At 44.2% G+C, this 22047-nt stretch overlaps 1 protein-coding gene across 1 annotated transcript in view; it reads right to left on the reverse strand.

Annotated features, from left to right (window-relative positions):
• Window positions 1–22047, reverse strand: part of wtip (WT1 interacting protein) — a 48957-nt gene that overhangs the window by 17171 nt on the left and 9739 nt on the right. The window contains exons 2-3 of the mRNA XM_080760963.1: window positions 15482–15583; window positions 5059–5126 (exon numbers count right to left, since the gene is read on the reverse strand). Coding sequence (XP_080617089.1) covers window positions 5059–5126; window positions 15482–15583 — 170 coding nt within the window. The remainder of the gene's footprint in view (window positions 1–5058; window positions 5127–15481; window positions 15584–22047) is intronic.

Below are 22047 nucleotides of genomic sequence, written 5' to 3' on the forward strand. Positions count from 1 at the left end.
CTGGATGCCTATAGTAGTATTTGGAGGATGTCCAAACAGGTGCTTGTGTTAAGCTGCATGGTACAACCTGTAAGGGAACCGCAGTGGGTTGTCCTTGAGATAACACAAGGGTTTCCTATGCAAACATCAGGTCTCTGAGGCGCGACATACAGTAGTAAAGCCTAAACCGCTTGTGCTTATAACCACAGCCCGCTTCTGTGGCCAACGCAGAAGTGCCTCTCACCTGCGGACAAAATGTGGGTCGATAAAGTATAGTATTTGAACGTGACCGAGCCGTGCCGTCTCAAGCGTACTTGAGCCACGAGAAGCACCACCGGGTGAGCTAAAGTGAGCGAGTCGACGTACCGAACATTGCGAAGTTCGATTGAGCCGACTCTGCGCCGTACGAGTTACGTTCGAGTTGCTGACGGCCAGTATGGGGATGAAGATGGCAGCAGTAAAATAAAACTGGCTTGGTGGTAGAGGAGCTACGTCACGGTCAAGCAAAATTAGTACCTAGCTGGAAGGGGAACAAGCAGGGGTTCGTTTCACCCAATGCCCGCTGTCTTCTCTATACCTGCAACAAAATGGACTTCTCTGAGGCATCAACTGAATTCGACTACACTACCACGATCTGGTGAACAATTGCATGAACACAAACATGAATCATGAACAATCCTTGAATACGATGAGGAGCGGGGGAGGGTACGGTATGTATGATGAATATGATGGCACAGAAGTGCACAATCCTATTAATGAAGAATGTTTGGCTGTGATCCTTCTCACTCCTTCTTTGGCCCACCATCACAAAGCAGTTCCAGGTCTGGCCTTCATTATAAACCTGCGTCGGTGGCAGCCAGCCATGTGGAGCTTGTTATTAAGGAAGCAGCATGTAAAGGAACGGATACAGGAGTTGGAAGAGCAGCAGAGGAGGCCTCTGGAGGCCAGACATTTTCTTTAAATTCCTGTTTTTGTCCCCTCACATCTCATATTTGCCATTGACAATGAAAGGCGGAATTAGGTCATATGTGCCTCAAATATGACGTACATGTGTGGCAACACAAACATTAAATGCCATTGACAATGAAGGGAAAGTTTACGTCATATGTAGACGAGCAAATCGGCTAACTGAAGACATAAATTCAGTTGTTCATGAAATGATGTATGATGATAAGAGTGCCCCTCACTTTACACGGGTGTGATTTTTTTAAATGTATACTGGATTTTGGGTCTAGCACTGCAGTCCACTGAGAAAACTCATTGTTGATGTGCATTGCGCAACATCATTTTCTTATTTAACAACACTTCTACCGTTGGCTAACGGTTTCTTCCCAGTACAACCACATAACATAACAGTCTTCTATACTGTTGGCAAATGGGAGCTGCTCCACTGGGGTTAGCGGTCTGATGGATGGCACAGGAAACAAAACAACGTGGGACACATCCACACAGGCCTCCTCCTCCTGGGATTTCTTCGGATCCAGCAGGGCTAGTGGGGGCCATCTGTAGAGGCACATGCTCCTGGGGGTCATGATCTGATGACTTGTGGATCTGGGGAGAGGGCCGGTGGTGGTGGGGGGGATTAAATGGAGTGGCGTCTCAGTTCACCAGCAGGTGGAGGTTGGTGGTGGCAGAGTGGGTCCGTATGGATCTGACCCCTACTCCCTTCCCACTGCTCCAGACCTACCATCTGCCAGATCCCCCCCCCCCCCCTCCAAGCCCCCTCTCAACTCCCCAATCAGCCCGTCCCCCTCGACAGGCACTGCTCGTCAATACTATAGCCAGATGAAGCAGGCGGAAGGTTTTAGTCACATCCCCCTCGTCTTAAAGCAGGGATCAATCTGAACCACGTCAAAGGTGTCCATATTCTGGGTGAACAACATTCAGCTGAAATAGCTGCTGGGTAAAATGGGAAATTGTTTAAGACAGAATGGGAAATCGCTCAAGACAGAATGGAAAATCACTCAAGACAGACAGATGCTGCTACTAGTTGAATCTGTCAGCACTACTTCCCTAAACATGTAGTCATCATCATCACCACCACCACCACCACCACCACCACCACCACCACCACCTTCATTTATATTCAGGAGTACAGTTGAGGGTAAGCCCTCAGTTGTAGCTGAGGTTACAATAAAACACAATCCAAATCATTTATACAAAGTAAATTACAAAAAAACTTAAGCAGAACAACAAGTCAATTGAAACTGTGCAATCACGGTTAAAAGCATTTTGGAGCATTCCTCTGAACTGACCAAATGTAGTGTTGTTGTTAGTAGGAATAAACACAGAAGCACCCGAGATGAAGTGGACTAAGAACGAAGAGGAGATAAACCGAGTTCCTGTTTCTACACATGTAGAAAGAATGGCTTCCCAGATTGCACAATGTGTGACCTGAATATCACCTATTTTTGGTGAAGATATTTGTTATAGAAGGAAAAAGATCACAACCGTGTGAAGTGATCAATCTTATCATCATCATACATCATCTCATTCCGGCCAATCAGAATTTGCGTCCTCAACTTCGTCTTCAATGTTTGGGTTACGCAATGTTTGTGTTTACACAAACACTTAAAATTGTCAAATCATTGTCAATGGCATTTAATGTTTGTGTAGGACAAAGCTTTGGCACATACACTAAAACTGGATGCCCCTCAAAAAGGAGGGGGCCTAGTATAGAACCCTAGGGGTCTCTGGTCAATGACCTATGTATGTATTAAGTGGTTAACCATGCATTGATGGGAATGTGATCCACTGTGTATGCTCAACATCCCCATGTTGGTAATCCTTAAGTTACGTTTCATTGTCCTGTTACGTCACTGACAAGAAGCTAGCGTACATTTGCAAAACAGATCTGGCAAATCATTTCTAAATGAGCAACAGGTTTGACATAAACTACCAGAGCAGGGCAGGTTGTGGCCTCCTGGTGGCGCTATAATAGGACAATGTGAAAAGGGTGACATTTCTTCTTACACCTTGGATGGCAATTTGATGATTTGAGGCATTTTGTTCCAAAAATGTGTTTTGCAAAAATCCACCTGTTGGTGGCGCTATAACAGGCCAATGTGAAAAGGGGGGGATATATTCCTCAGCCTAGTAGAAAAGTCTGTAAAAGATTTCACGGTCTGTTCATGATTTAAGGCTTTCATTATTATTATTATTATTATTAAGGAATATGTTTTTCAAAAGTTGGCCTCCTGGTGGCGCTATAACAGGCCGTTTTGGAAAAGTTGGGGACTTGGGGCAGAGGTTCATCGTTGGCATCCAGGGAGTGTGTGTGCAAAATTTGGCATCGACCGGGTTAACGGTGCCGGAGATAAGCTGTACACAGACGGACGGACGGACACAAGCACACACACACGGACGGAGTGCAAAACATACTCTCTCCCCATGCCTTCGGCCTGGTGGAGACAATCAAGCTTTTTGAATTATGGTATGTTTACTGTAAGGCGGTTTTTCTCTAAATTGGGTCCAAGACCATCGGGTTTCCTTGAGGGGGTCCCAAGCCAAGTGCACCCTTACAGGTCTGTAACTCTGAGAGTGTACAGATGGAACCGTTTGAGAATCACTGCTGAAAGGGTTCTTGGCCAGAAGTGGTGTGTGGGAAATGTTTTCTTGTTCAATACATAATTTTGACAGTGTCACAATTATATCTAATCTTCCACAAATTATGCACAATACATGATTCCACAATGTTCCCCCAGGACCCCCACGCTATACTGTGTATGCCTTTATTTACTGTGATCGGACTTCCAATTAACAACCTTTTCCATATCTCGATAGTCGATATCGAATGTTTCAAACGGCGTGCGTCACATTTGGAAGGTGTACGCTACATGTATACAGGCAGCATGAGGAGCAGGCTGTCTACATGTATACAGGCAGCATGAGGAGCAGGCTGTCTTAGTGCAGCAGAGACAGATGGACCGCAACAAGCCCTGAGAGCTCCAGCTGTTGGCAGGGTCCTCCTCCAGCTCTTAATTGTAAGTGTTCAGAGGTCAGCTTGTGCGGTAATTTTAGGGGAAATTAGTGTGAACTGGTTGGGCGGAGCTGGGCTCTCTAATAGCGGCGGCGTCTGTCTGTTTCTTCCAGAGAGGGCTGGAGGTTATTGCAGCCAATACATCCAGCGTGATCGCCACTGGTGTGGGTTTTGACAGCAGATTTTGATTTGTTTTAGTCGTAGCCTTTGGAATACATTTTAATTTAGTTTTAGTCATATTTTAGTCATCTGAAATGTCTAGTTTTAGTCAACTAAATCTACAGTTGATTTTGTCGACACAAATGTATTTTGGCAGGATTCGATGGCGTCGTAATTCCTGATTTTACACTTGGTTGCATGCTGAAAATAGACGATCTACAAGCACGGCACAGCGCGACATGATGTGAGCTTGTAGATCTGCTATTTTCAGAGCACAACACAAGAGCGCAACCAAACTTGTCTTTTAGTTTTACCGGATCTCTTCTGCACTAATTCCACCCCTAGCATAGTCTAGTTTCCATCTGTTGACGAAATTGTCAATACTCAGTCTTAGTTATAGTCGTCGTAGCTTCGTTGTTATTTAGTTTTCGTCAGTGAAAAAAGGTAGTCGACGAACATTTTTTGTCATAGTTTTAGTTGAAAGAATCCATGCTGATTTATTCACCACCCCATCCATCAGTTCAGAACAGAGGTGGAAGAACAGGAAATAAATAATAACCGGTTGTTTTTCAGAAGATCCAGCTTCCTGCTGGATCTTCTTCATGAATAATGGAAGATGGAGCGGGATCAAAACGTTGAAGAAATAAACCAGGGGAGCTGAGAAATAGCAAGTGTTGCAGACTTTATTTTGTTTGTCCAGCAACTGTGAGTTTGGATGTGCATGCACTGCACTGTAGCCTTTGTCATTGATAGATACAGAACCTTAAGCTGCTGGAAACATAAAGGCAACGCACACCTCCATTCACCTCCATTCCATTGTCAATCACTACAAACCACCCACACACACACACACACACACACACACACACACACACACACACACACACACACACACACACACACACACACGCACACGCACACGCACACACCACTGCACTCACCAGGAAGTCCTCTTCACAGTAGACCTTTCCGTTAACGTTGTAGAAAGCTTTCCCTCTCAGCCGCCTCCCTAGAGAAGGAAGAAGAAGATGCAACAGGCGAGTCATTTATTTTAGAAAGCAGCTCTGTAACACACAAGCACCATATGAAGCCTTCTCCCTCAACCTCCATCTGTAAAATGAAACTAAATGGACGCTTATGGGTCCATTTGGTTTCATTGTACACTCTCAAGAGTTAAATGATTGTTAAATATCTGCATTACTTAAGTTCATTTACAAGAAGTCTACACAATTAGAGAATGCAGAATTGTTATTTTGATCATGGTTCGCCTGTTATCTCTCCTATGGAACATCAATACAGCATAGAAATGTGTAGGCCTACCTATTCTTTAGTTTACGGTCTAAGGCTAAATCTCATCAAATGGTTGTCTGTGGCTCAAATGCAGAATAAATAATGGGCCTTGATATGAAAAGGGTTGAAAACCACTGCTAGAGTGCTTGTTCAGTAACAGGGGTCTCCCTTCTCTCCTATAGAGTCTATAATTACTCAGAATATACATTTAACACATGAAATTTAAACTTAAAACGTCACTTATACTACTTTAAACCAAATGAACCCTGGTGTACCTATTTTGGGCATATCCTAACCATTTTCAAGTTAAAAAAGAAAAACAAATTAAAGAATTTGCCCAAATTGTTAAAATAACCAATCTTTTGCAAGATCACGTGTTGCGTGTTGTTGCGAGCTTATATATTGGCTAGATTCCAATTGTGTGGTGTACGACAAAGCATAGCGTGGTACAGTGTGATTAAGGAATTCTAAAGAAAACAGATAATATTGATGACACTTTGTCAACGCTCACTACCGTGGTTGGTGACACCTAGCTCTACCACGCTCTCTGCCATGTCTTCAGTCAAAGCACGCACATGGACTCCATAAATCTGTAGGCTTAATCTGTTTTAAATAATTGCTGTCCTGAACTGCCACTGGTTTAATGGGTGTCCCGGCATGGGAAAGACTCCCCCCACGCACCCACCCCATTCCATCCCTCCTTTTTTATAACACTAAAATTTATGCAAACGCTGTATTTCACACACGCACACACAGTGTCACAATGCCGGGCCGACGGCAATACATTAACACCCACATAAATGGCCAGAGCGGCCCAAGAATGCCGTCCGCACAATAGGTGAGACTTTTAAGACTTTGAGACTGAGGAGTAATTAGCATTTTGGGGGCTTCCAACTGAAAGGGGAAAAACAAGCTGTTCCTCCACGGGACTACTAAAGGATAAGAGTGTGATGGGCTAGCAGGATAGCTTTTAAACGGATGGAAAACCATGCCATTCATTCTAACGTGGGCCGTAGCGGTGGAGAGAGTTTTGTCTCTCTGGCTGGCCTGTGCCGTGCCGCAGAGCAAAGGTCTGGATGGAAGGTGAACACAAAGAGCTGATGACTGTGTGGTGTGGTGCGCTGCTATGGGGAGCGGGTCGACTGAGCAAACGGGAACATTCTTTCTGACTGAGGTCACTAGCTGGTCCCATTCAAACCCCCCCACCCCTCCAGCCCCCTGCACCCCTCTATCACCCCCCCCCCTCTCCTCCCCCGAACAGAGAGAGAGAGAGAGGCAGAGAGAGAGAGGTAGGGGGCTCCATGTCTTTCTCCCTCTCTCTCTCTCTCTCTCTCCTCTGGCTCTTTGTCAGCAGAGAGCGTTGCAGAGGGCTGGGCCTCATCCTCCTAGCGCTACGTTTTATAGAACGAGGAATTTCCCACTCCAATCGACAATTTAAAAAACTGGTTATTTGGCCCAATAGTCCTAAAATGGCTGCCTGTCAGCGGTTTGATAATGTTTTCACGGGAGGAGTGAGAGAGGTTGGTCCACCGAGGGCACTCACTCACACACACACACACACAGGGGCCGGTGCGTTGCCATGGCGAGGCCGCTGTTTGGCGGAGCATTCCGGTGGCCGTTGTACTGAACATTCCGACGGTCTGAGCCTCAATGCCCCTGCGACGAACACATCAAGTACTGTAATGCCCCGCTTCCACCACCACAACCGCCACATGTAAAGAGTGGCCTAGCCGTTGTAAAAAGTCAAAAAGAGGCTGCTACACCAAGAATGATCACTCCCTCTTCTATGGGCCCTACTCTGCAGCCTCTGAGCGAGCACTGAGGGACATGTGGCATTTTCTTTCCATGCAGTTTATTTGGGGACCAAATGGTTCCCGGATTGGGATTTTACACTCCAGATACTTTGGGTTTTTCCTTTTTTTTCCCCCACACTTTTTTCTGTGGCTCCACATTTGTTTCCCATGACTCACGTATTTTTCACAGACACACAGACACAGACACTTGAGCTAATGGGAATACCTTTTTGAGTGGTGCAACCACTCCAAGGAACAGCAATGTCCGTATCCGCCTATGTGTTGTTCACCTATGTGTTGGTTAATGAGCACCAGTATGAGTACCAGTAGGGGCACTGTTGTGCCAGAAACAGAGAGAGAGAGACAGTGCTGCACTGTTGCCTGCTAATGAGAGAGAGAGAGAGAGAGAGAGAGAGAGAGAGGGGAGTTGCACCACTCTGTACAGATGGGATGCCCATTGAATATTTGATATTAGGTCGGAGTAGCTCAGTCGGTAGAGCATGGGTTCAATCCTGGGCAGTGCCAACTCAGTGTATTGCTGCATTCACATGGGATCGGGCAAACCGGAAGTCATTTAGTGGACGGGAGTAGGACGGTAAACGGAACAGGATGGCACGGTGGCACAGTAGCCAGAACCGGCAACGGTAAAGGCAGACAGCATCAATGTTACAATATTTAATATTTTTGCCGTTCCAGCTGTTTTTGCCGTTTGCCGTCTACCGCTTGCCTGGTGCCATGTGAATGCAGCACGTGAGTACGATGGCTTGGGTGTGGTAAGTACTGGAAGCTGATGGTAGGTGTGGCGTTCCACCTCAGCAATCCATCTCCCAGGGGTCTAGCGCATTGTAACGGAGATAGACGCCTTCTTATAGTTTATTTTCTAGTGTTTAGTGTCTCTAGTGTTTTTAGTGAAATATAACTTTTTCACAAGAAACAAGTGTGTGCCGTCTGAAGTGGCCTTGAGTCACGAGAGGCACCGCCAAGCAAGTCGCCATGCTGAGCGTTTCAGCCGACTCAGCGCCACTCGTGATATGTCCGGATAAGGACGAAATTGTACCTCGCCTCGCCTCTAGTCAACGTGTGACCCCGGCGCTGCGGTGCCCGTAGCCCCGTTTGGTCAAATCCATCCCAAGCCGTCACCCGTTTGCTGTCTTGGTGGTAAGAATGCACTGATATCATGCAGCCCTAGTGTGCAGATAGCAGGGATTCATGGTGGATTCTTACACACACCACATGAGAGAGATAGCAGCACAGTGAGCTCAATATACAGCCATCCAGTGACTTCACCCCTCAGAGAGCTTCACAACCACAACACACACAGACCTCGTGAGGGAGGGAGGGAGAGAGAGAGAGACACACACACACACACTGTTTGATGTTTTGGCTCCACGCTCTCATTATATTGTGGCTCTCAGGCAGAAATCTTGTATCTGTCCATATTTCTATCTTTTTTTTGTCGTACGACAGTGTCACTCAAAAAGTAGGGAAAATAGCTGACCCTGCAAGCTCACAACGTGTTGCGGTAAGTAAGTAAGTAAGTCGGTTGGAGAGGCTTATTGTAGGTATCTGTTTTTGTAGCATTGTTGTACAACTGTGTACCTCTGTACGTTTTGCAAACTGTTCTATTCAATCAATCAAAACAAAGGTCTTGCCAGACAGCGACATTAAAAAAAATATATATATATATATAGAAGAATAGAATAGAACTTTATTTGTCATTGTACAGGTACAACGAAATTTCAAACAAGCAATCCTTAAAAGTGCATAAACAACAATATATCAAGGACCCCTAGACCCGACCTCTGAGAACCACTGCCGTATGCAACACTTTAAGAACCACTGCCGTATGAAACACTATAGTAGCCTAGAAAGTGGGAGAATCACCTTTTTTCCACCTTCCCACACAATTTCACTGCATGAATTCATATAAAACCCCTGCATTTTCCATTGTATAATCAAGGGCTTTTGCTCGCAAAATCAAGGATGTTTGCTTGCATAAAGGCTATAAAGTGATGTTTAAGTGTGGCTCGGGAGAGACATACAACATACTGACTGACTGGCTGGGGCCATAGATGGGCTCCTCTTGTTGGGAGAGAGTGAGAGAGAGGCACCTCTCAAGTTCCAGCCCCACCCTGTCTGTCCTCCTCTCTCCTCCAGAACAAATGGACCTTTATTACCTGCAGCCCATGTAGGGAGGGAGGGAACCAAACAGGAGGCAGAGGGAAGAGGAGGGAGAGACAGGAGACGCATGAGGAATGGGACGTGAGAAAAGAGACCGCAGATAAAGGGAGAGACAGATTAGGAATCAGGGGAGAGGAGGAAGACACAGAGAGAGAGAGAGAGAGAGAGAGAGAGAGAGAGAGAGAGAGAGAGAGAGAGAGAGAGAGAGAGAGAGATGGGGGGGTTGGTCGGACAAAGAAGTGGGAGAGAGAAATGACAGGGTGGGAGAAAATGACAGGCAAGGAAGAGGGAAAAGTGGAGAGTGGCAGGACAGGGGAAAGGACAGGGGAGAAAGAGGGGAGGGAAATGAAGAGGAGGAACACAGGGAGAAGCCGGAGATCAAAACAAACTGTTCTGTGATTTATGGATGGATGGATGGATGGATGTGTTGACAGAGGCAGAGGAGGGGGGCACTCAGTCAGATGTAGACTTTAAAAGGGAGTGGTTCTTTAGAGCAGGTGTAGGGCTTGGCAACATTCTTGAATAACATATTTCCGTTGCATCTTTCATTGTCTGGGGGAATGATTTATCAACCTCTCTGTCCATTGCTTTTCCCTTTAACACACACACACACACACACACACACACACACACACACACACACACACACACACACACACACACACACACACAAATGAGTCCTGGTTCTCTGTCTATTAGTATGTATGTACAGCATGAACATTGGTGATCTTTCAATTTCTGTGACACTAGAGAACTTCTTTCCCCTTCCCAAAAGTAAGTACTAGGATGCAGGTGTCTCTGGAGGGCATAGAGGTAAATAAATAAAAAAAACTCAACAGGGATTGTGTCCTTGTGTCTGCACTAATAAGTCCTACTGCCTGTTCGGCAGGGAGAGGAACTGGGGAGCGAGCCGATGCATTGTGTTACGTTTCGCTCTCCCACTGAAACTTCTCACTGTCAGGAGAAGGAAGTGGTTGGAGCCTACGTGTATCGGAGGAGGCATGCTGGTTGTCAACAGACCAACAGTGGGGGTTGGCAGCAGGGACTGCAGTACATATGGAGAGAATTGCTTTTGTGTGACGCTGTAGTATATGCTCAAGTAGGGCATTAATTGACGAAAAATATGGAGAGTTTCCTGCCTGACAGCAACGATATTTCGAGACCAGTTTTGCCATACAATGAGGGCGAATGGCAAGGGGAGAGAAAATAAAATAAAAATGCAATTCCTTGTTCGCCCCCTGGCAGGGCACAGAAGCTTCTGCTGCTGGTGGTTGACAGACAATATCTGGTCTTATATCATTACCAGGTAGCTATAGTGCTAGCTACACAAAGTTCTATCAAAGATCAATGTCGCTTTAACATGATAATACATGATAATAGACACGATTTTAAAGCTCCTACTGTATGTGCCAGGTGGTTGGATCAGCCTGGTGTTGGTGAGTGAACCGGCTTCATCGTTAAACACTAAACAGACTTCAGAAGCCCAAAGCATGGAGCTCTGTTCTTGTACTGTCAGCTCTCTGATGAGCAGGCAGGGCTTTACTGGAACAGAGGTGAATCCCCATCAGGTTCACAGCAGACAATGGGCTGCCATGCAATGAGAAAATAGTATACAAACTCCAAAAATAACTGAATGTTCAGGGGAGGTTTGGTAAGTACTCACTCTTTTCACCAATACCTTGATTCACATGATACATTTGGTCACCTAAAGTATGCTCACTCTTGGGTGTTGCCTTGCCTCTTGTTCACGAGAGGCAAGACGAACCTTACTCAAGAGTTACTCAACAAGAGTTGTTGAGTGACGGGGTGTTACTTATTCACTTTCCTTCTTCAGATTCTTTCCAAAGGATTCAAAGTAACCACCGTCATACTTGTCACAAGCCTCCTTCTATGTAACCTTTCGCCTAGACCAGGACAATAATGGCGAGCATGTCAAGTATAGACACGATTTAAATGAATGAATGAATTAATTCAATCCAAATTTGTCTGAAACATATCGTCTAATATGTCGGGTGGAAACCGCATATGTCCAACACTGTTATTTTCAGGATTCAAATAAAATAATCGACAAACTCAAACCGCGTCGCTTCGCGTCACTAGACTACATCACAGCTACAAAGAATGTGTGCTTGTTCTGTGCGTGTGTGTGCACGCACACATGTATATTATGTGAGCTGTAAATGTGAGCATGTGTCCATGAAGCTGTGTGCTCAGAGCCCATGCCAGGCTTGCCCCGTCAGTGATAAGAAAAGTCTAGTACACTTTGCGGCTGTCTGACTGAGGTCCTCCTCCAGGGAAGGCCGACTGAAGTGGAGGGGGGTAGTTTGCATTCCTGGCCATTTCATGAAAAAAGGGTGCAACCATGGGAGTAAGCCAAGAGGAGGGCTCAATTATGCATGGTTAAACAAAGCCCAAGGCTACCAGCTAGCAATGTCTCAGCAAACTCTCTCTCTCTCTCTTTCTCTCTCTCTCTCTCTCTCTCTCTCTCTGGAATGCCAGACTCTCGGACAGTACTCTCCTTGGTAGATTTTAGTTGATGGAAGAAGAAAGAAAGAAAAAACAAGGGCAAAAAAGAAAACAGGCAACAAAGAGCGTAGTTCCTGATAAATCACTGGATTATGTTATGACAAGTGTAGGCACTTCGAAACTAAACTTCTCAGAGGCCTCCAAAACACAGTGCTCAAAAGAAAACATTCCCATTCAGAAGGGGTCAAATGATACAGCAAAGAGTTTACGTTAGCAATAAACCAACTTGAGAGGAGAGGTGGCCTGTGAAGAGATCAACAGAGACCCGAATAGGCTATAGCTTGCTCGATAATTGTGGATGTAATTTGTCCAGCAAATACTAACAAGAGTTCTCATAGTATGTTCATCATAACAGTCATATGGAGACCATGTTTAATGATGTTTAATGATTCCCAAACAAAGTGACAAATGTGAAACTCTGTGGGAAATATCAAAACCAGCTGGAAAACTAATTTCCCTCAATTCAATCATTTTACCCATGTTTTGATTCAGAACAAATGATAAACAAAACCTTCATTCAGGCTCCCATCTGTCCTCTTGTCTGGTACCCCCCCCCCCCCCCCCCCCCCACACACACACACACACACACATACTTATGTGATCTTTGAGGATCAGAGGAAAATCTGAACACTTACACTTACATCTATTTATTTATTACTATTGTCATGCTTGTAATGCGGATGTACTAGGAATTGAAGCACATTGCACGATTGTACTTGTAATTCTCTCTGCATGAGCACATGCGCAGTACAATTTACTTGCATAGCCTGGACTTACAACATGTTTAGGAATAGTTATGTTTGGGAATATGTTAGAAATAATAATAATAATAGAAAAACAAGCAGTGGTTAACTTCTGATCAAACCGACCGAACATAATACCGACCAAACATAATCAAGAATGTCAAAAGAGAGAAGTTCTAACTGAAATCAGGTCAAGGGTACATTTTTTTCCAGCCTCGGGAACTGGACACTGCCCCTCATTCTTCAAGCGCACAATAAATCGGAAAGTATGGGCATTCAGTTACATGTAAATTATATGCATTCCTTCCCGAGCCAAAGGGGATCGGTGTCCGTGTATGGCACACACATGAATAGGGGTAAACTGGCAAAAAAAACTCACTGCCGACATCTTCCTCTTGTTTCTAATGGAAACAGGAGACAAGGGATGGATTCAGGTGACAGGGAAGCCCAGCGCACGCACGCACGGACACAAACGCGCACACACACACACACACACACACACACACACACACACACACACACACACACACACACACACACACACACACACACACACACACACACACACACACACACACACACACACACACACACACACACACACACACACACACACACACACACACACACACACACACACACACACACTCACACTCACTCCAGCTAGAGAAGGACTGATTTCATTTCATTGTCTTGAACAAAAAACATGTAGGAATATTTGATATCTTTCTGTCCTCATTAGTTTGTTCCTGTCGGAGTGTAAACAACACAGTTCTACTGAGCAGACTTCTCCCTGAGGAAGCATTAAAGAACAATCTCTAGCTAGGCCACACTCACACACTGAGACAACATGGCTGACGATGATACTAATGCTGATTTGATGTATTGTGTGCCCCTTTGAATGTAGCACATTTGGCAATTGCCAATTAATGTGCAGAAAACAGATCCAAGATGATGAGCCTTCCTTCTTCCGGTAATTCAACCATATTGTTTTCGTGTACTACATGTCACATATATAACATCCTGGGTTTGAATCTGGTTCATGACCTGTCTGTCTCACATGTCAACCCGAACCAGATCTATAAGCTTGCAGTTCGGCTATTTTAGGCAAAGAGGTTTGGTGCAGACTCAGTGGAAAAAAGTACAGAGTGAAAGTCAGGTTTAAAGCATGGACCAAGCACAGAGTGAAAGTCAAGTTTACTGCAAGTATTGGCGGTTTAGGTGGTTAAACTGACAAATTATCCAACATACACTTATACAGTGCTGTCAAACAGGAGTCTTTGGGGTCGAGTCCGAGTCGAGTCTCGAGTCTTTAGCCACGAGTACGAGTCGAGTCTCGAGTCTTTAGCCACGAGCACGAGCACTGGCGGAGGGAATGTCCCACGGGCCCTGATGCGAGATTGAGATGTGTTTGTGGGAGAGAGAGCCAGAGAGAGAGAGAGGGCGATATACAGTTGATGATCTACATACCCAACCCGAAATGAAAAATGCACATAATGAATGTTTATCAGAATAGTAGACATTCATTCAGGCTCCGCTGCTCCTTGCTTCTAAGTATCAATAAAATCAATGACAATTGCACACTGCCCTGTGCGTAACGATTCCCCGCTGTTCAGTCACCACAGCCAGTTTCAGGAGGAAAGGCAGGTACTACTCACGTTGACTGTTAAAGTTCCAACCTTCTCATGGTTCCATTTTCAGGACAGGAGTCTAAAGTATAGGTATCTCCATTTAGTTTCCACTGAAGTAACGCCAACTCTTATTCGTGCAATGGTCCAAAACAGAGCTACAGCTATATCGTCGATTTGTCGGGACAAGTGACTTAGGCTATTAAATATCAAATACTGTACGTTTATGGTTTACATCAATCAGCCTATCAAACACATGGCCTGTTCCAATGCGTAACATGTTTCAGGCCAACAACCCCCCAAAAAACAGACATACAAGCTGTAGATACGCCGTTTCATGGCGTGTTGACAGCTTGCAGATCTGTTCTTTTGGACACATAATCAATGATGCATGACTCGCGATGGATTATAGGCTACAACTAAGCATTTTTGTAACCAAATAACTCTGTACTAAGGTACTGTAACATTACGTGGGCAAGGTGGGCAACATATATGGAACTTGACGTTAACACACCCCATTAAATCATAGCACCCAGCGGTTTATAGCAGCGGAGCACATTTAGCGACGGACCGGATGTTATCCTGAAGTAGCTAGATTTGGCCAAAACACTCTTGAGGCGATCGACAACAACGGGAGGCATGGTTAATTCTATCGCGACTAGCGACGGGACCGCGGTGGGCGAAATACTTCACTCGGAACACCCTTCTGTCTTGGCTCGGCAGAAGGAAAGTGTTCGAATGAAGATGCGGTGACGTAGACACTCACTACATGCTTCCAGGAGCAGAGCGTCTGACGCCATCGCTCTTAAACCCACAGTACATTTTTGCATTACATGTACTGAGGGAGTTCATGAATTAAGTTTCTGCCCTTTTGCTGCGCAAGGGAAACAGTATTTCGCTCACTTTAATTACAAAACCTGGGTTTCTAAAGAAACCTTTTCGTTTTAATCTGCAACACAATATTACACAATATGTATGTCCTACTTCATCTCTCAATCAGCTATGGGGTCCTTTGGCCTGAAAAAACATTGAAGAGTAGACCACTGCTTTTAAGTAGATATAAATTAGACTCAATTACACCATGGATGCACTCAAGGAGGTGCAGTCAGTGCAGTCAGTGGAGCTGCTGCGTGTGGTAGCTTAGCAACAAAAAGGCTATTCTCTCACCACAGGAGCAGCGTACATGTAATAAGCGGCACTCACCACAGGAGCAACAGGTGAAGCAGTTTGTGTGATACAGGTTCCCCATGGCCTGGCAGGCTTGACTGGCTCCGTACACTCCCTTCCCACACTTAATACAGATGCCTGCAGGAGAGAGACGCATTGGTTAAACAGTGATGTAAGTTTGTTACTTAAAAGGAAATGTATCAATTAGGGCTGTCAAATTAACTGACTTTAATTAATTTGTGAAAATAATTAGATTAAAAATTGTAGGGTAGGTACCCTCACAAAAACATGCAGTAATCCTGGTCTCTAAACTGCCTCCCCCTGGCCAGCCGGGGCGCCTGATGGAGGGGAAAGGAACTGGTTGGAATAACGTGTTCCTTCCACGTGCTACGTCCAACCAGGGAAACTCCCCCCTGTCAGGTGTAAAGGAGCAACTTGGACACTCAGGCATGAAGGGAGCATGAGTTAAGTCCGTTGCTCTCCCCAGGTTGGCGGAGGGTGTGTAGAGCCCAGGATCACAGTAGATGATTGGCACAGGGGTGAAAAATGGGTTACAAAATCGTGGGATAAAAAATATATATATAAAAAAAAAAAAATTGTAATGCAATTGCCATAAAAGGCTGCACAATTTACATAGACAGAGGCTCAAATCACATAGCACGAAAACAGGGTGAGACACAGAGAGACAATCCTGCCACACTGGATTTGTAAAGAATAAAATATACATAAATTATATACGTATGTTAAATGTATATATCTGCCTTCTGTCATTTATCTTTACATTCCATTTCCCACAACAATAATCAGGAAAACTTATATTTTGGACATAGTTCGAATGGTGATTAATCATGATTAATACATGTTTAAGCTGTGATTAATCTGATTAACATTTTTTATCGTTTGACAGCTCTAGTATCAATACACTATTGTAGGAATAGTCCAGTATTCAAAATGTATAAGCAAAAGAGTATTGGTACAAAAGTAAACGTACTCTTTATGCAGAAAGCCCCATTTCACATGTTTTCAAATGTACAGTATAACACATGTTACTGTACGTTGTGGGCTTGTAGATGTGCTATTTTCTCTGCAAAACATGCTCAGTCATGGTGAGGTAGCTGAGAACTGTAATTTCTTTTTTTTTTTTACATTTAGTTACATTTCAGGTGCTGATAATGACATCTTTAGCCCTGGAACATATAGCTACTGGGAGAAAAGGTTTATGTGATCATTTCCATCATTAATCCGTCACTTTATTGTTTTGCAAGTGGATTAAGAATGTACATCTATTAACAGTATTTTGAACTTGAAAGTATGAGTGACAATCATGTTTACTCTTGCTGTATTATTTACATTATTATTTTACTAACTTAATTGTAGCTGCACTTTACCAATTATGAATGGAATTCCTCTTATTTATTCCTAGATCATTGGATAGGTACTCTGTATTGACCGATAGGCAATTATGGGTCGGAATCTGTATATTATAGTTATTTGGTTTTCATTTTTTGAATACCTTTGTTGCTACAATTGGTGCCATAAATTTGGCCAAATAGATGTGATTTTATCGTGGCTCTTCGACGCTGAAGGAGAGATGAGTTGTACAATGTGGTTGTTTAACTCTTGTCTGCTTATAATAAGCAGACATGGCAACACTGCATGTATGTAACCCAACAAACTATGGTGATTCTTTGTGAGGACAAAACATCATGCAGAAAAAGACACTAAACTGTTTTGATGCAGCAGCAGCAGAGGCACTGAGTGGACTAATGACCTCCCAACTCTCACACAGAGCACTGCCTCCACCAGGGTCACATTCCACAGGGAGTGTGGGGTCAAAGCCTGGGTGGGGTTAGTCCAGGGTCACAACGTGTACAGGACAGCACCATCACCCCCAACCCCCCCACCCCCCGTCCGAGTCTGACCGTTCGACACACACTCACGACGATGAATGAAATTGAAAATTAAGAAAAAGTAACATCTGACGGTTAAGTCATTGTCAAAATGTAAAAGAACACAGATTACTGTAGCTCCGCTCTTGGTGATGTAATCTTGGAAATTCCTTTTGGTTCCCTTGTCGGCAGTTATCTCAAGCTATAATTTCCCTTTCCCAACAACTGTACTACAGCACGTGACATTATGAAAACAGATAAAGGGACAAGGGCACTGGAAAACTAACTAAAGGTTACATGTTTTCACTGTAAAATCAGGGCCTTTTGTACATACAGTTTCAGCTGAATCATAGTCAAATATTGGCATTTCCTACTGCAGCCTGAACTCGTGACTGCAACTCCTGCACTCAGCAAAGATAACACGAGAAAACGATGGCAATTTATTTGTGATATGGAGAAAGGCTTAAGAGTTGAATCATCTTAATCGTTGTAACCACTGGGCCAAAATAAATATCACTGATAGCCTTTGGCAAACAGATGGAAATAAATTGCTGCCCTGTGAGCTGTAGTAGCTCTGCCTCCACTTTAATTGCTAATTTGCCAGTCTATGCTCGCTATAGTGAGAGATGCAGTGAAACCTCAAGGTAAGAATACAAATGGCTTTAACCTCAAAGTCGGTGTCCGAAAAAGGGCAGGCTGGCTTAAAAGCTAAACGTTTCAACTCCTACTGTAGTTAAAAAACTAAAACTAGGCATGGACCACTGACCTATAGCGTTCCGGGCACCTAGGCTAAAATGTAGGCTGAGGTGTAGGTTTGAGGCCCAATCCTGACGGCCTTTGCTGCATGTCACTCCCCATTTCCTGTCAGCCTAAAGTCCTATCAATAACGGCATAAAAGTCTGAATTCCGAATCTGACCGTCAATCATTTCCGGTTCAACGGGTGTTATGTCAACATCCGCTAGCTTTCTTCACTGTGTGTTACAGTGATCTGTCCCCCATTCCGTGCGATCGTCATATCTAAGTCAAATTAAGCTCTAAATAAGCCCCGAATATCGCATTTTGAGATTTTAGGTGGATGAGATCCTGCTATAAACATGCTAATTCATTAAAAAAGAATCCCCCGATTATAGGGAATAAAACAATTCCGTCAATTCGGTCAACAGGAGTGCTGTATTTTGACGTTAATTACGTCAAAACCATCAACGGGAGTTCAAGGGTTAAGTAGAAAACAGTAGTGTAACATCAACTGACGCATTCAAAATACAAAATAATTGATTACTGTAAATCATCATCATGAACTTGTTGGTCGCCGAAATCGCCTTTTGGTGCCTGTCTTCCAAAGGCCCCGGATGCAGAGATCGCCTTTTCAAGCTCCAAAAACAAGCTTGATTTGCGGCTCATTTCTCTAAACAATATGATCCTAGCTTACAAAAAGTATGTTTTGGGTGGATTAAATGACAATCGCGGGACATGTTACATAGTGGATTTTTACTTCCTGACTGGCAGTATCCTGCCAATTCGGCTTTCGAACTAAAGGTGCTCGCCATTGAAAATGCATGTGCAGCACTCTGAGCCTTCCACCAGATGGCACTGTGATATTGGTGGTATCAGAAAGTAACTCTACTTATAATGTCACCTCAGGCTCAGCTGACAGTTGTCTGTCAGCTGCTCGCATTCCTTAACAGCTACCAAGTTTAACGGAACTTTACTTAATTATATACTGTACTTTCCATTAAAATTTTGATTAAGAGTAGCCATATCGTTATGCCATTTAATTCCCATCACACACATTTCTGTGTTGTCACTGCTGTTTCCTAGTACTGACTCACCTGCCAGTGAGGAGCCCCCACCAGGAGAACGTCATAGGGCCTTCGTCCCACTCCTTCCACCCAACACTCCCTGCTGACAGGTGCCGGCCCAAACTGTAGGAGTATGGGCCAATATCACCCTCCCCGTCCCATCCGGCTACCCTCCCCGAACACAGGCCAATTGTGTTCGCATAGACGCCCGACAAAGCCGGGATGCGCCATGTTGGATTCAAACCCACAACCTCCAGGGCAGGGACTTTACCACTGCTCCACATGAGCGCCCTTATATGCACTTTCTAATTTGTCTCTCTGTCTGTGTATATTATGTTCATACTAGAGAGCAGCAGTAGTAATCAAAATGTGTACACAATCATATAATCGTGAATCATGTCAACTAACTAAAAACATCTTATTTTGCCAGCTGTTGCACCTTGCACTCATCTTCTCGCCATTACACAAGGATTAATAACCAGAACCCATCTCGCCCTCTCACAGTGGAACAATCAAATCACGCAGGACATTACATATTACTTATTATCTAGACATAATTATACAGCCCCTCGTTTGTACAGTGTGATGGGTCTGTCAATGTCCCTGTGTAGTGTGTAGCAGTGACTTTACTCCAGTAATTACCTGAGTAATACTGCATTCACACTGGCGGCGATAACAGCAACAAACAACCAAGCGCACTCCACTACATTGCTGCTGCTGAGTCACCAGTCTCACCGCTAGTTGGAAGTGTTGCTCAAGACACACTGGATACATGAGAAGGGTCCAATAGCAGCACAGGGTACTGCTTACTGGCAAGGAGGTTATTTTTTTGTTCTTCCATTTACGGAAAGGAGAAGGAATTGTACACAGAGAGAGAGAGACAAGGTTCAAGGTTCAAGGTTGACAGAGAGAGAGAGACAGAGAGAGAGAGAGAGAGAGAGAGAGAGAGAGAGAGTGGGAGAGAGAAATGACAGGGTGGGAGAAAATGAGAGTAGAGTGGAAACAGTGAAACCAAAACATGATTGATTGACACTTCACTGCGTCATTGGAGCACTGAAACAAAACTTTCGGACAGATCAACTTTATTTTCCTTGTAGCGGCGAGCGCCACGCCTGTCACACAGCAACATGTATAGGCTATCAATTTGTAGTTTCATGCCACTTTAACTTGTCGCCAGTGTTACCAGATTTTGAGAGAAATAAGCAACCAGGTCTATGAAAACAAGCCCAAAAGAGCCCACAATTATAGGCCACATGAGCACTTCAAACCTACCGGTAGGCCTATCTTCTATTTGAAAAGAGTAAAAAGCAATATTAGCAGATTGTTGCTTGTTGTGACTGAAGGTCGCATTTACTATGAAATCCTGCATCTCACATCCGTCCGTCACACCTCCATATATGGTCCATATCACGTGACATCTTGGAAAACTTTAACGCCTCCATATAGTCACACCTCGTGACACGTCACGCCACCATATATGGCCATCTCCATATATGAAGATCACGACACTGACCTCATCTAACCCTGGATAACCATACATGGATCATCACCTAGATCTGCATATATGGAGCCGGCCAGCAACTCCTGTTGATCTGACCTCATCAAACCCTGTACACTGAAGACACAATTATATGGCCAGTACTGAATTATTTCATATGTTGATCTGAACCCCCCCCCCATGCCAAAGCGCCAGTGCTCAACTGGTGTTAAAAAATTACAATTAATGATCTGGCCCAAGATTATCAATATACTGAATTGGGCAAGTACCGTTTTATTTGCACGGAGACAAGCTGTGGGAAGAGAGGGGCGTGGGTGAGAAAGTGAAATAGCTTTACTTTATTTACTGATAGAATATCTCTTCATAATACCTCTCATCTTGTAAGCATGTGAGAAAAATAAATTGTGTTCTCTTCTGACTGAAAATGTAATGATGATGTTTAGGTGTCATTCTAAACCTACGTTGCTGCTGTTCTGCATACAGTCAACCAGTAATTGAAGAAATCACACATTGAGGTTTAAGCCTTTGCTTTTATGAGACCATTCATGTTCAGGGAATATAAAAGTGTATTATAGCCTATCGCTACTTTGACCACTTCAAATGCTCTTAAAATAACGAATAACCGGACATAGCCGACAAGCTCACAACACATGGCGCTGTGACATGCTGTGAGCTTGTAGATCTGTGACATGCTGTGAGCTTGTAGATCTCTGACATGCTGTGAGCTTATAGATCGGCACATTTTCAGTGTACGGCATGCTTCCATTAGAAGACATGCTGGCTTCTATGGAATCAAAATGACTCAAATCAGTCATGGCGACTGAAAACTTTTATCCATAGGCTTTCTTTATCTTTAGCTCAATGGACAGCAGTTATCATAGAGTGTTTTTTGTGCTTCAATTTGTGGTTTACATAAAGAACAACGTAACTGAGAAATGAGCGAGTGATTATTACGTTGATATGTCAAGATATCGTGGTTGTGTTTACTGCTAGATGGTCCCACACGCAGAGAGAGAGAGAGAGAGCGAGAGAGAGAGAGAGAGAGAGAGAGAGAGAGAGAGATGCGTCCAGCGTCCTGTGTCGGTCTCGCGCTTGTATCACGGTATCTTGCACGTGCGTGAGATGTCAAAATTAATTGGAATAAAAAACAAATGATGTAGCCTATATCGGGTCTGGATCGCATCTTGGTGAACTTGCAGTGTGTGATGCTTAGTCAGCGACCAATCGTTTAGTGTGAAAGCCACAACGATGAAATACATAACGATCTGATGACTCGCCGACAACTTTAAAACTCCTACAGTGTGTAGGGGCCATAAGCTGTAACTAGTGTTGGAAAACACGCGATTCAATATCCCCACTGAAGCATGTCACGCTCCATCAAAACATTCCTGAGATTCCCTAGATTTCGTGACATT

Source organism: Protomyctophum bolini (genome assembly GCF_963924005.1).
Source record: "Protomyctophum bolini genome assembly, chromosome: 1".
NCBI classification, from domain to species: domain Eukaryota; kingdom Metazoa; phylum Chordata; class Actinopteri; order Myctophiformes; family Myctophidae; genus Protomyctophum; species Protomyctophum bolini.